General features: G+C 50.2%; 1 protein-coding gene across 1 annotated transcript in view; it reads left to right on the top strand.

Moving 5' to 3' along the window:
* Nucleotides 1-13,921, top strand: part of GALNT14 (polypeptide N-acetylgalactosaminyltransferase 14) — an 89,476-nt gene that overhangs the window by 63,476 nt on the left and 12,079 nt on the right. The window contains exons 6-10 of the mRNA XM_085054641.1: nucleotides 462-583; nucleotides 4,941-5,028; nucleotides 5,687-5,771; nucleotides 7,142-7,245; nucleotides 11,684-11,810. Of these exons, the coding sequence (XP_084910767.1) occupies nucleotides 462-583; nucleotides 4,941-5,028; nucleotides 5,687-5,771; nucleotides 7,142-7,245; nucleotides 11,684-11,810 (526 nt within the window). The remainder of the gene's footprint in view (nucleotides 1-461; nucleotides 584-4,940; nucleotides 5,029-5,686; nucleotides 5,772-7,141; nucleotides 7,246-11,683; nucleotides 11,811-13,921) is intronic.

Genomic DNA, 13,921 nt, shown 5'->3' with positions numbered 1-13,921 from the left:
CAGGGTGGGAGAGAGATCTGGGGGTCGCAGAAGAGGTTGCAGCAAGAAAAAGTAGTCTAAGAAAAGCTTAACTCTGGCACAAGGTGTTCCCACCCTCAGCTCTCCTGCCCCACTCCTTACTACCTTAGATCTGTGTTAGATTTGTTGCCTGCAGAGGGTTATGAAAGCATTTTGAATCATGTTTTGTCCCAGAAGGTGACAGCAGAACTAATTGTGCAAACTACTTATCGGCATAAATGCCATAAATCAGTAACCTTGGTGGAGCTATTTATTTGCTTTGAGAATCTTAGGAAATGGTTGGCATACCTTGCAGCACTGGGAAGGAGACAATGAACCTGGGCCATGTTTTATCTGAATGGGATTTAGGCAGGTCAAAACCCAGGAGAAGCAAGAGTGCTAGGGGAGCCTGGGGTTGTTTCCCAGCCATGTGGGCAGCAGCTGACGTGGTGTGTCCTGCACAGGTCTGATCCGGTCTCGAATCCGAGGGGCAGACGTGGCAAAAGCAGGTGTCCTGACCTTTCTGGACAGTCACTGCGAGGTGAATAAGGACTGGCTGCTCCCTCTGCTGCAGAGGATCAAAGAGGTGAGTGCTCCTGAGAGACCACGGGCACCCTCAGGTGCTGCATCACCCATGTCCCCCTCCTCTTCCTCTCAGTGGGCATGACCATCCAACCATAACCAGCTTCACCCAAGGAAGGGCTACAGAGGGGCCTTTTGGGGTACAAAGTGGCCTTTTCTGCTCTTCCTCCACCCAGCAGGCAGGTGGGGTGTCTGTGTGACTGGGGGAGCATGTGGGTGGAAGGGACAAGGTATCTCCTGGGGCAGTGGGACTCTTAACGGGCAAGCACAGGTTGAGTGGTGATAGGGGAATACGTGGGCAGTGCTCCAGCAGAGATTTTAATTAGGCTCATGTAAAATGCTCAGTGATGATGATTTAAGGGAGTGACGGCTCCTTGAATAGGGGCCGAATTTAATTTCATGCAAATTAAGTGCTAATAAATTGATTTAATAGGATTTAAATTCTGCTGATTTCGGGGCAGACAATGACATTCGCCTCTCTCTGGCGGCGATTCTCTTGCCAGACGTGCACACAGAGGCTGCTGGTGCCTTGTCACTCGAGTCAGGGGAGCTCTGTGCCTGTGACCTGCTGGCACCAGGGTGCAGGGATTGAAGCTTTCAGCTCCAGTGCAGATGCACCATCCTTTCCCTTTGCTGTGCCTCACTCTTTCACCCTTACTACACCTCTGGCTCCTGATTGCTAGTGTTAATTACTCAGCAATTTTAAAACTACTGAATTGCATTGACATCAGGGCAGCTGAGGAGCCAAGGGGAGGCCGAGGTGGTGGGTCACAGAGAAACTGCTTGGCTGGTGTTCATGGGGCTCGTCATCCAAGGCATCCTGCTTTCCACACCTCCAGATGTGATAGCTGTGATGTCTGGGCTGTGCATCCCCTCTGTGTGTCAGCGATGGGGTGGGGAAAGGGGGACACAGCACCAGGTCAGGTTCCTCCCCATGGGGCAGGACAGTCGGTGCTGCTGGTGCTCTTAGCGCAGCCAGAGCTGGAGAGGTCCCAACCTTGGTTTGCAGGCTGGGCCATGGAGCTGCTGAGAGATGGGAATGCAATGAAAATGCTCTGTTCATGTCATTGATCGTGGCTCCAGCAGAGTTACGAGAGCACAAGCTGTGATATCCCACTGGAGCCTCAGCTGGCCTGTCCAGGGTGGGATTCACTGCTAAACTTTACAGCACCACTTGTTCCTCTCAGCTTTCTTTAAGGCAGGCGTTCCTCACTGGCTGCCAAAGCCCTGCTGTACTTCAGTAAGGAGTATCCAGAGCAATTGCCTCTTTCCCAGGCAGAGCTTCTGATGTGTTTTGTCAGGAGAAGGGCAGTGAAGGCAGCAGGAAGGGGGCTGGCAGATCTGCTTTTCCACAGATCTCTGGGGTGGTGCCCCATGTTTGGCACCCATGGGGTAGGTGACTGTGAATGCCATGTGCAACATCACCGTAGAACTTGCAGTGCCTCGTGGTCTGAATGCAGCATCTAATACACACATCACCTCTGTGAACTCTTCTGCATTGAATCTTTCCCCAGCTGGAAGTAAGGCAGCCTGTAAGCTTGCACTGCTGCTCACGCTGCCCTGACCTTGCCCAGGATCTCGCAGCCTCAGGCAGCAAGGGAAATGTACTACAAAGAGTGTTGAGGGACCTGCAAAGCCAGAGGGGTCCCACTTGCCTGCTTTTTAACTGCTCACAGAAGCTGTGGGATACAGGCAGAGTCCTCAGTCTCCTTCTCCCCAGCCCACTGTACCCATCCCTGGCAGCAGGGTTAAAGTATTGATCAGTGAAGTGTATGAAATGTTACTGCTGCCACCTTCAGGCTGTGCTCAAGAGATGGGCTCCCTGTCCAACTGCTCCATGAGGATCAGCTGCCTGGGAAGAGCATTTTCTCGCTCTGTTGCTCCCAGGAACAGTCTGTTTTGAGCTAATGTGGTTTGAGTTCCGAGCCAATGAGCGCTGAGTGCCTCAAAGCACACCCATCACTTTTGCACCACAGCCCAGCCACCCCGCGCATCCCTTCTCGCATTTCCTCAGCCACAGCAGCTATTCCTGAAGCTTTCCGTGGTGGGAAGTGCCATGTGTGCCACCATGTACCCGTGTGGAGGTGCCCCTCAGGCTCCACCTCGAGCTTTCCCAGCAGCTGATGGTTTTCCCCCGAGGCTGATGCTCAGTGGTGGGCGTGGGCAGCACATACCCAGCATATGGATTTGGAAACAAGCAGGAAGAGCAAGTGGTGGAGTGTGGGGGAAAGAGAGAGGGTCTGGGGAATCTCAGCCCTGGATAACCCCCTGAGAGGTGCCTGTCTCCGGGAGCAGCAGTGATGGTCAGTGTCTTGCAACAGCGTGTTTGCAAACGTGTGGTAGAGAGTGCGTGGGCCTGGGCTCTTATTTTTTCCTTATGGAACAAATGTCTCTAAAGCCATTAATGATGCACTTCAACTGAGTAACTTTTCTAAAAATGTCATTATCCATCCCGAGGTATTTTTACAGTGTGACTCAACAAGCTTGCCCCAAAACTGGATTTGCAAACAGCACTGGGATGAACCAGTGAATGGTGACTCCCAGCCCAAATACCCCCCCAGTCTGGTGCTTTCCTAGGAAGGAGGAGGCAAATGAGAAGCAGCCTGTCTTATCTTTGCCTAATCCTGCTGTGGGGCCAGAGGAGCAACTGTGGCCCTTTTTGTTGACCATTACAAGGTCAGGACACAGAGTCTGCAAGCCAAGCTGCAGCCAAGGTCCTTCTCCAAGGCTGAAGTGTATCTGTTACCTTCAGGACCATTTTCAGAGTTTTTTCCCTGTTGATTTAGATCCATACATTGGTGTGTTTGAGAAGCGTATTGCAGAAATGGATTGTCAGGTTTGTGAAAGAGGATTGAAGGTTTGGGTGTTGTTAATATTAACATGCCCTGGCATGGGTGGGTATCAAAAAAAGCAGAAAGATGAAGCTGCCTATAATAAGATCTGGTCCTCAGCCCAAAATAAATCATAGCAACAGCGCTGTGCTCTTGAGCATGCTGTGCTTTTCTTTTGAGGGTCAGAGAGACCTTCATGAAAGCTGAGTAAATATAAATGTTCCCAGGACGTGGCAGGGAAAGTGAGGCAGGGAGAAGACAGCACTGCTCAAGGTTAGCATTTTGTGGTAATGCACTCAGCCCAGATGTGAGGGGGATTTTCTTACAAGAAGTTGTGCCATGCAGTGAGTAGCAGTGGAATTGAAACTGGGGGTGAGTGTCAACTAGTTAGAAGTGCTCACCAGTAAGATGCTTGAGGGGCAGGTTTTAAATGAGTGGATGCAATCCTTTCCCTGCAGTGTTCAGCACACTAAGCAGATGCTTTGCTTAAAATCTCTCCCCCAGCCTCAGGCAGTTAAAGGATGCTTGGCTACACTAAGCTGTGGCAGCTTGGGGGACAGTGTGGATTTGGGGGGGTTTGAAAGGCTCGTGGTGCTTGAACATGACTTGTGTTTGCCCACGCAGTACAGAGGTGCAGCAGACCTTGCCCTTTCAGTGAGATGTTTGACTCACAGAAAGTGATGGTGAGACCTCTGGCCTGACCCTGTTATGGAAATACCAAGTGTTTGTCATGCTCAATTGGAAAACCAGCTCTAGTCCAGCTCCCAGCTCATGGCCTTTGGTTGCTTCTTCCTACAGCTGCATTTGAATACTTCTTTGTCAGGACTAATTTCTAAAACAAAGTCTTTCCCCAGCGAGAGAGCAAGCCCGCGTGTGCTCAGATGCTTTCCTTTGTATAGCTGTGAAAAACAATTTGATCTGGCGAGGGTAAAACCTTGAAGTTTGAGCTATAATTGGAGTTTGGGATTTTTGAAAAGAAAAAGGGAGATAAGAGACCAGTCAAAGCTGTCAGAGTCTCTTCCTCCTGTAGATATTTTTGTTCATAACTGTTTGTATAATCTCTTTGCCCATAACAAGATGTTAATTAAATCACCACCAACTATTTTGAATAAATCAGGTCTTTTTTTTTTAACCCTTTCACATCTTTGGCAAAACTAACTGTATTGTTGTAGTTGGTGCATTTTAAAAAATGCCTCTATTTAAGCTATTTGGCTGTGTTTTTTCCCCTGTCATTTCAATTGCCTGTTTGTCACTTGGCTTCTCAAATCCAGTTAAAAGAATTTAAGGGAGGTGAAAGGGGAATATTTTGGTGAATTTGCAAAAAGCAGAAGGAGTTTTGCATCCAGCCCAGCTGTGTGCCAAGTACAGGCACAGCCTGAGGAGGAGGAGGCAGTGATGGGTGCTTGTCCCTGGCAAACCCGAATGACACCAACATTTCCAGCCAGTTGGTGTCTCCAGGAGTTTGGAGTCCCTTGCCCAATTTGAGTGGTGTTGTCTGAAGCCATGGGTCTTTTCACTTCTGCTTTGCAGGATCCCACCCGCGTGGTCAGCCCGGTTATTGACATCATCAACCTGGACACCTTTGCCTATGTGGCAGCTTCCTCAGACCTCAGGGGAGGTGAGTCCAAGCATGTGCACGTCCCATGGGCATCCATTCCATGGTGGGAATGTGCAGTGGCCTGAGGAGATGCTGGCTTTGCACCATGCCTGTCTCCTGCTGCCTCACAAAAAAGCCCATTAGCTCTGCTCAGTGCTCCCCGCTGGCTGCTCCCCGCGCAGGTAAGTCTGGCGTGAGGAATGTGCTTGCTGCAGTGGATAAGGCGGTCAAGCAGGAAAGAAGGGTCACGTCAGAGCCACCCTGGGCAGCACTGGAAGCGACAGGAGGGGATGGGGGATGTCTAGGCAACAACTGGAGGATAAGAGTGTAGCGCTGATTAGTATGCCTGTGCTATTTGTAGCACACGGTATCCATCAGAGCATGTTTCTCTGTGCACAGGGGGACTAAGTGAGGTTTCAGCAGCAGCTTTAATTCTGGCTTTTCCTGCCTTTGGAGCACTTGACTTTGCAATGGTAATGCAATGTGTTGTTTCTTGTTCATATGTAGTACTAAAATATGTTAGGCATTGGACTCTTCTCCCAAGAGCTGCATCTCTGTGGCTTAAGTCATTTGAAAGTGGGGAAAATGCTCCATCAAATACAGCTTCTGCAGCCTGCCTTGCCTCCTAATCCATATCAATTTCTAATTTGCCCATGGCACTTCTCTACTCTGGTTTTAGGTTTTGACTGGAGTCTGCATTTCAAATGGGAACAGCTTTCCCCGGAGCAGAAAGCCAAACGACTTGATCCCACCGAACCCATTAAGTAAGTCAGGAGGGGGAAGGAGGCACCAGACTAACATGGGGCAGGACAGGCATCTCATGTGACCTCACGTGTGTCCCCATGCACTGTGCCAGTGTGCTGTTTCTTCCAGGACAGCTCTGAACTTCTAATACCTCTAGCAAGCTCCTGGCTAGCCTGGGATTTGCAGTACTGCTTCACCTTCCAAGTCTGCAGCCTGAGAATGCCACAGAGACAGAAGGGCTGTATTTATGGTTATGGGGTTTGGTAGTGCTAAGGATTATGGTTAGGGAAATAGCCCAGTGCTCTCAGCTCAGCTACCACTTCAAAACAAGGCAGTGTCCTCAGCCCACATGATACAACGTGGTGTCTAGTCCAGCCTTCCCAGGTCAGTGCTGCTCTTCTGGCCCTCACTGAAGACTCCTCAGACATGGGGGGTGTGCAGGAGAGGGAGCAAAGCTGAACAGGAGACATGCCATCTGTCCTGAATCTGTGGGATGGAGGGAGCCCTTCATTCTGCTGGAAATCTCTGCTGGCAGCGAGCTTGGTGCTGGTGTCTGCAGCCCCAGCTGGATATGAGGTGTGGAGGAGACCAAGTGTTGGGGGAAGCTCTGGGCATCACGAGGCTCCCAGGGGAGAAAAGCACTGCTTCTCCTTAGGATGCTGCTGTTAACATGAGTTGTCACTGCCTTCCCAAAGGCTGGCTTTGCGTTCCTGATCAGTGCAGTGTAGGGCACAGTGGAGATTAGCCTGGGCACAGCAGTCACCCCAGCTCCTCCCAAGCCTGTGCTGAGGCTCCACACTGCCTCCAACTGAATGGAGATGGGACTTGTGCCAGCAAACAGCGGGTCTCCTCAAGCTGTCTTCGGGGTCTGCCCTCCCCTCCTCCACAGACCTTCTCTGTGCAGTTTTCTTAGCTAATCCAAAGAAAGAAAAATAACCCCCGTTTGAAATAAAGATCACACAGCTAGTGATGGCTTTTAAAAAGCCCTTCTGAATTGGCTCTGCCTTCCTCTCCCAGGTGGAATGGTGCTCTTAATAGGCTGGCTCCAGGCAAAAAGCCCGTCTGAGTGAATAACCCCCGAGTGCTAAGTGCATTTTTGATGCTGAAGCCTACAATCAGGGCTGTGAACTTTGGGCTTGTAGGAGTTGTGCTGATGGGTGCATTAGCCAGTCATTAAGTGCCAAGCAATTTATGATTGACAGCAAAACACCAAGGCAGCTGAAAGAAAGGCTCAGATGCATTTTGAGGTGTTTTTTCCTTTTCTTGGTGAGAAGGAGGATACATAGGTAATGTCCTGATGATGGGAGGCAAAGGGAGGGGCTGCTCCTGTGTATCCAGGTGCTGCAGCAATTCTTGAGAGCATGTCCTCTTTTCTTTACCCATTCTGCAGGACACCCATCATCGCTGGGGGGCTGTTTGTAATTGACAAGGCCTGGTTCAACCACCTGGGGAAGTATGACAGTGCCATGGACATCTGGGGTGGGGAGAACTTCGGTGAGTTGTTCTTCATCCTCCTGTGCCTTGCTTGTTGGCTTCTCTTTCTGAGTCATGCCAGATGGATACAAGATTTTGAACTTTGCTTTGAATGTTTTGGATGGTTTTCCTCATTGACATTCATAGGTTGTGGTCTTAGGAGAGTGAGGGATCCAACAGCCATGAATGATGGGAAATGAGCAATTGTTAGTACTTGGGACTGCCTGCCTTCCATGTGGCTTTGATTTTCTGTAGGTAAATACCTTAAACCACACAGTTTTCAGCTTTGGTGTTATCAAGAGATGAGAGAACACTACATGCACCCTCCTATTCCTTCCTGATCTTATTTTCTCCTAACTAAACCAAAGAATATGTCTTATTCCATTAATGACAACATTTCCAAGCTATGAACTGAGGTATCAGTGCCTCATAGAGTTTGCAGAGTACCTGAAACAGAAGCTCCATCTGCATGCACCAAACAGGTGGCAGAGTAGCACGGCTGCTTATCCATTCCTGTATCCCTGGGTGGCTGAGTGCTGCCAGGCTCTCTGTGATATTGTCACTTTCCCTGCACCAAAAAAAAGGTTGAGCTGACCTAAATTCAGTCACCTCTGCCCCTCATCATGAGACAAGATGGGCATTAAGAAATGTTCTGCAAGCAGACTTGAGAGGGCACATGGGAGAGGTACCAGCCTGTCCCTTGTTCCCCTTGTCACGCAGAGCTGCGTCGGTCTGGGCTGTTCTCCCTTTGAAGCCACAGTGATGCTGTGGATCAGAACAACAGTTTACCCATGAAAGAAGGAGGAGGCACTCAGTGTCAGGCAGACAGACCAGAACCTGGCTTTAATAGCTTGCACCTCTGGGGAGTGGGGCTAGCCAGGAAGGAAGGCTCTCATGTCTTAGCCCATACAGCGATGCTGTCAGTCATCCAAGGGAACAGATGCTGCCGCCTTGCAGTAATCCATCCACTGCCTGGCACTGTTGTTGCCTTCACATGCCTTGTCCCTCTAGATATATTTTATTTATTTATAGCTTGTTATGCAGTAGGAATCTCACCGCTTCATGCTTTCTCTCTGTGGGCAGGTATCTTGCTGCCACACTGACCCGAAGTATCTGAGTAGGTGGCTGTGAGGAAACCTGGGAAGGGAGTGGCAGCCCTCCCACCTCCCCTGTGGGATCAGTAGCCCAAACTAAGCATTCAAGAAGGGAACTTGACAGGAGAAGAGGGGGAGAGGGACTGCCATGCTGTGCCTGACCTGCTGTCTGTCTGTTCTTCTCATTCATCTCTGACAGCAGCCAGCATGAGCTGCTCCTGGGAGATGAATGGTGACAGGACAGTCTGCTCTTGGGGGAAGCTCCATCTTGGCAGCTTGTCCCATGCCCTGTAACAGCAGGCATTGTGCTCCTTATGCCTACCTAGAAGCCCATCCTACAGAGGAGAGGTTTCCCTTACTGCTGCTATGCCCCAGGAGGTCCTGACCAAATGTATACTGGCTGGGAACAGAAGGTGCTGCAAGGTGTACCAGGGCCTCATGTGACAAAGGAAAGCAAAATCAAGGTTAACATTGCAGCAAAAACGTGCAGCTCTGCATGGCAGCAGGGCAGATCCCTCTTGCCCATTGCCCTGGGAGCAGAAGTGTGTCCAGCTCACAGCTCCATCTCCTGCAGGTGCAGCAGTCGAGGGCAGTGTGTCCCATCTCTCCTGCACTCAGGCAAGGGCAGCTGGGACCCTGCTGACCCTTCTCAGCTCTGGGCAGGGAATGGACAGCAGGAGCTGACCTGCTTGTTTTGGGCACTTGCAATGAACCAGGCTTTTCCTGGTAGTTTAGTCGTGGGGGGATGCAGGACTCTGGTCCAGAGGAGCAGCACTGCTGCCTTTAATGTTATTGACTGGGCAGCTAGAGGGGGCTGGAGGCTTCAGGCAGAACAGAAGTGAGTATATTTGGCACTGAAGGAGGACATTGTAGGTGTTTTGCTTCTTAAATTTACTGAATTCCCCCTGGATGAGTAATGGCAGGAAGGACTTGCAGGCCAGCAAGAAGTGCCAAAGGTATTTTGCTGAGTGAAGGGCAAGTCCAGCACACCCCAGTGTGTACTGCTCACACCCCTCCTGGGGGTCACTTGGAGGAGCCACTTGTACTGACAACATCTCTTGGGGGTCAAGCGAAGGATGCTCTAAGGTCCTGCTCCCGTGGCTCCTCTGAGCTGACCCTGTACTGTGCTTTAGTTGGTGCCTCAGTTTACCTTCTCTTGTGGCACTTGGCTCTTGGCTGCCTGTCTGGAGGTAACTCTTTTGTTACCTGCCATGGATGGCTCCGTGGGTCATCCCTACCTGTGGAAACTTGTGCTTTAATTTTTTCTGCTGGGCCTGGAGCAGGGTCTAGAGGGTGCAGCTAGTCTGAAGCAGAGAGCTCAGACTTGTCACCATCTCCTGTGCACTGTGTCCTCATTCCAATTCACAATACACAGTGATCACCTCTTCACTGGGCTTTAAAAAGATCAGGCAAGGACTGAATGGTGTGAGTCTTTCCCTTCTAGCACATCAGGGAGCTGCTCTCCTCCCAGCCTGAGCAGAAGGACCAGAGGAGGGGAAGGCAGGTTGCAGCAGCCACACTGTGCTCCACAGCTGCTCAGCTGGTTGTCCCCTTGTGTCCTCTTGTGACTGACACAGCAGTGCCGGCAGAGTGGCCAGTGCTGTGACACCCAGACAAGTGACAGCAGCAGCCACGTGCGAGGGGAGCTGAGAGCAGCAGCTTAGAGTGGCCATGCTGCCATAATCTCATTTCCCTGCAGCTGTGATTAAGGTTGCTCCCAATTTAGCACCAGGACATGGCACAAGGGCACGTTTTATTGGCCTGTTAATACCCAGCACTGGGGAAAGTGGGCAGGCTCCAGCTGCTGTTGGCAGCTCTTGCATGTAAACACGGCAGTGAAGGGAAGGGGAGGGAATTTCTGGAAAGGAATACTGCTCCCTGCTGTGCTTTGCCACCCCTGCCATTGCTTGTCCCTGCTGCCAGGGCCAGCTGTTGGGGATGGGATCAAGCCTTGAATTTTGGACCCAGGCATTGAGGCGAGCAGTTTTGCAGCTGTGTCAGCCTCCCATTTCCATCAGCTCGGGAGCAGGCAGGAGCGGGATGGGAGCAACATGAACGTGGCTTGCACCTCTGCAGTAACTCATGGCTGATCCATGTCTGCTGAGAGGGCTTTGGAGGTCCAGGCTCCCATTCAGCTTTGCTCCCTGAAGCTGTGAGTTGTGCAAAGTTGGAAGCTTTGTGAACCAGCAGTGCCTGCCCTTGGAGGAGGAGGAGGAATCCTGTACACACTGCCCAACTGGCCTTCCTGCCACAGATGCTTGTCTTGCCAGCATCTGATGTGGGGACAAGTCATCCTTGTGCTGATGTATGTGAGGGGGGGACAGCTGGGAGCACAAGCTGGCAAAGACAGTGGGTGTTCACCTGTCTTAATTCTGTAGTTAAATGGATGTGTGTGTGTATGTGGAAAGGAATTACTAGTTTTGAAGTAGATATAATCATATAGCTCTATACTGTCAACAAATGATAAAACCGGATTCAAAGAACTGCAGGAGCCTTTTCATTTTAATTTCATTTCTTTTCCGCGTTGGTTCAGTCTGAGCATGACTGTCTGACAATAGAGCTGCAGATTCATAGCTTCATAAGCATTAGGACCAGATGGACCCATTAGATCAGCCATTCTGCTTACCCATCCCACCTCATCCAGCTCCCTGCCAAGAGCTTTATAACTTCTGGTGTCAGTTGTGCCAGAGGCTCATTTTCCTTGAGTAGGGCCCTGTGGACAGCCATCGAGTAGTTTGGAGCTACTGGGAGACATTTCCCATACTGACACCTTTTCCAGATTTTTGGGATAATCCCTCCCACTGCTGACCTTTGCTTGTGGGAATGTGTCTTATGTGACTGCAGCACTGGCAGTCAAGGCCCAGAGAACCTGGGCAGGGCAAACACTTGTTCATTTTGGGACAGGCAATGGATGCACAGCTCTCTGTTCACTTTGCAGAATCAATGGTGGATTCATAAAGATAATGACAGTTGTAGTCATTAATGAAGAGAATTCATAGCCTCTCCTGGTGAACTTGACAGCCCTTTGGAGGGAAGTGACTCTGAACCAGGCAGTGCAGAAGTAATAAGGGAGGCACAGAACTGGCAAGATGATTCTGCGATGTATGAAAAGGGACCTGCTTACTGTCTCACACTCACCATTGTGATAGCACCTGCTGTGCTAGAGGCAGGTTTCAAGTGCACTGACTTCAAACAGCTTGCAAGAAGCTTTGAAATGCACTTTTAAGGCCGTTGTGCCTAGGAAAGCCCGTCTGGTAATTGATTTACCCCAGTTTAATGTTGCAGGGGATGAAGTAAGAGCTAACACCAGGATTCAGACTGCTCTAGGACAGAAAGACGAAATGCTGAAGCTGCTTCTCTTACAGAAATCTCTTTCCGTGTGTGGATGTGTGGAGGGAGCCTGGAAATCATCCCCTGCAGCCGTGTTGGGCATGTCTTTCGGAAGAAACATCCGTACGTCTTTCCGGAGGGAAATGCCAATACATACATTAAGTACGTGGTTTGTATTTGCTTTGTTTTTCTGTGAAACAGAAGGGAGGGGGAGGAACAGAGAAGACAGGCAGGAAAGTTTGTTTGGAAAACTTTGAAATATCCTTGGGCAGGAATTTCTTGAGCTGAAGAAAATGTAAGTCAGTACAACTGTCCCATAGGATTTCTCCAGCGTCAAGGATATGACAGAAATAGGACATATATGGTAGCTTTCATCAGCACAGAAATGGAGGGATGGCCCCAGCACATCCCTGAGTGCTGGCTACCATAACATCAAATAGTTTAGACCTTGAGGTCATCAGAACACATTTATAATGACCTGAAATCAGGCTGCCAACAGCATCTGTCACTAGCCAGTGACCTTGGCTGAGGGCTCAGTGTGGCTCTGCTGAACCAGAAAGTTTGGTTCCCAGTGCCTCTCCAGGACAGGAGCCTCACAGCTTGCTGCAGTGGGTGGCTCTGTCTCCAGGCTGGTGCTCCCTCCTGCTCCTGGGTGGGCATGGACACTGAAGGGACTGCCAGGGCATACCAGCTGAAAGGCACCTCTCCTCATACACAGGAACACAGACTGAATCAGGTGCTGAAAGGGCTGCCTGAAATGGGCTAAGGTCCTGGAAACATCAGACAAAGAAGGAAGAAATCTAGAAGTGAGAATAGGCATGGGAAAGATGATGAGAGCAGCTAGTGAGGTCAGGAAGGATTTCCTTCATTTTCAGAGTGTGAGGCTGAGCATTGTTGCTTAAGTGAATGACAGAGAAAAGCACTGGGGGAGCTTACAGTAAATACAGGGTTGTTTCTGAGCTAACCTGCAGTTGAGTGCTTTCACACCAGGCTTTCCTTTTAGTGTGGACTTCCCACTGCTAGAAAGAGCCAGCAGCATTTGTGAAGACCCAGGCATCTGCCACAGGATAACTGCTGACCCAGGCTCTCTGCAGCTTCCTCAGCCTTTGCTTGAGACAAGGAACTGGGGGAGTGCAAATTGCACCTCTCACTAACACCTAATATGTGATTTCCAGCCACACATGTGGGGAGCGGGAGGGGGACAGTGGTGAAGGGCACAGGGCACTGCTGGCATCAAGGAGGAGAGCACAAATTTGAGAATCACTAGGAGGGCTCTTGCCTTTAGTAGTAAAGTAAGACTACTACAGACAAGTCTGGGATGTGGCAAAATCTCCACTGTTAGAGTCGCTGCAAAGCTGAGTGAAAAGGTGCCTGCATTGCATCACCTGCAGGAGGAGCAAGGGGAGCTTGAATGGGTACAGCTCTTCTGACTCCTTGTCAGACACAGGCCTCTGGGGACTTTGGGGATGTCTGTGTCATGCCTGGGTGTGAGCCTTGGCATTTATCCCCGTGTTTCTTGTAAACTCACATGAGATCAGGAAGCCAAACAAAGGAGCCCTGTGCTTTGGGGAAGGTTAGGTACAGATATAGACACTGATTTAGTCATCTCTTGAGCAAGAGCACTTAGACTGCTGCCTGAGAGAGAGAGAGAGGAAGAAGCTCATGAATCAGCAAAGAACTGAAAAGCAGTCTGGAGAAACATACCTATAGGCATCAGGAGCTGGGATGTTATTAACCTTAGGGGATCTATCAGCCTTAATGTTGTAGTGCATAGACTGAGAGGAGAAGCAGCTTCTGGCAACCTGATGCACTATAGCACTTCTGTGTAAATATACATGATAGCAAAAAATATCTCCACCTTTCTGCCAGGTACTGATTGTTTTTCCACAGAGCCCCTGCTTCAGTGTGAGAGACAGCTCAGGCTCCAGTGTAGTGCTGGCTTCATATGCAGATTGTCTCCTTTTCTGGCCACCTGGGACTTGGCTGCATCCAGAGCCTGCCCATGGCACCTGCAGCTTAGTGGTGTGGCAGCAATGGCTAGGAAGCACTGGCCTGCCTTGGAGCAGGAGATGGGAGGACTCCTCTGGTGTGGGCAGAGATAGGCAGATAGGCATGGAGCAATAAATCCATCTGCAAGAAGAGTTAGAACCATCTGAAGTCAACAGAAAACTTGCTGAGGTTCAGAAACCTTCTGCAGACACGTGGCTGATGTGGGAGACTGACATTCATGCTACAGCACCGTGGTGGAGTGACTTCTCCTAAAGTTTTGAATA

This window comes from Lichenostomus cassidix, chromosome 3 (genome assembly GCF_008360975.1).
Source record: "Lichenostomus cassidix isolate B80296 chromosome 3, HeHo_3.0, whole genome shotgun sequence".
In the NCBI taxonomy this organism is placed as follows: domain Eukaryota; kingdom Metazoa; phylum Chordata; class Aves; order Passeriformes; family Meliphagidae; genus Lichenostomus; species Lichenostomus cassidix.
The sequence above is the reverse complement of the archived record's forward strand: the minus strand, read 5'-3'. Positions and strand labels throughout refer to the sequence as shown.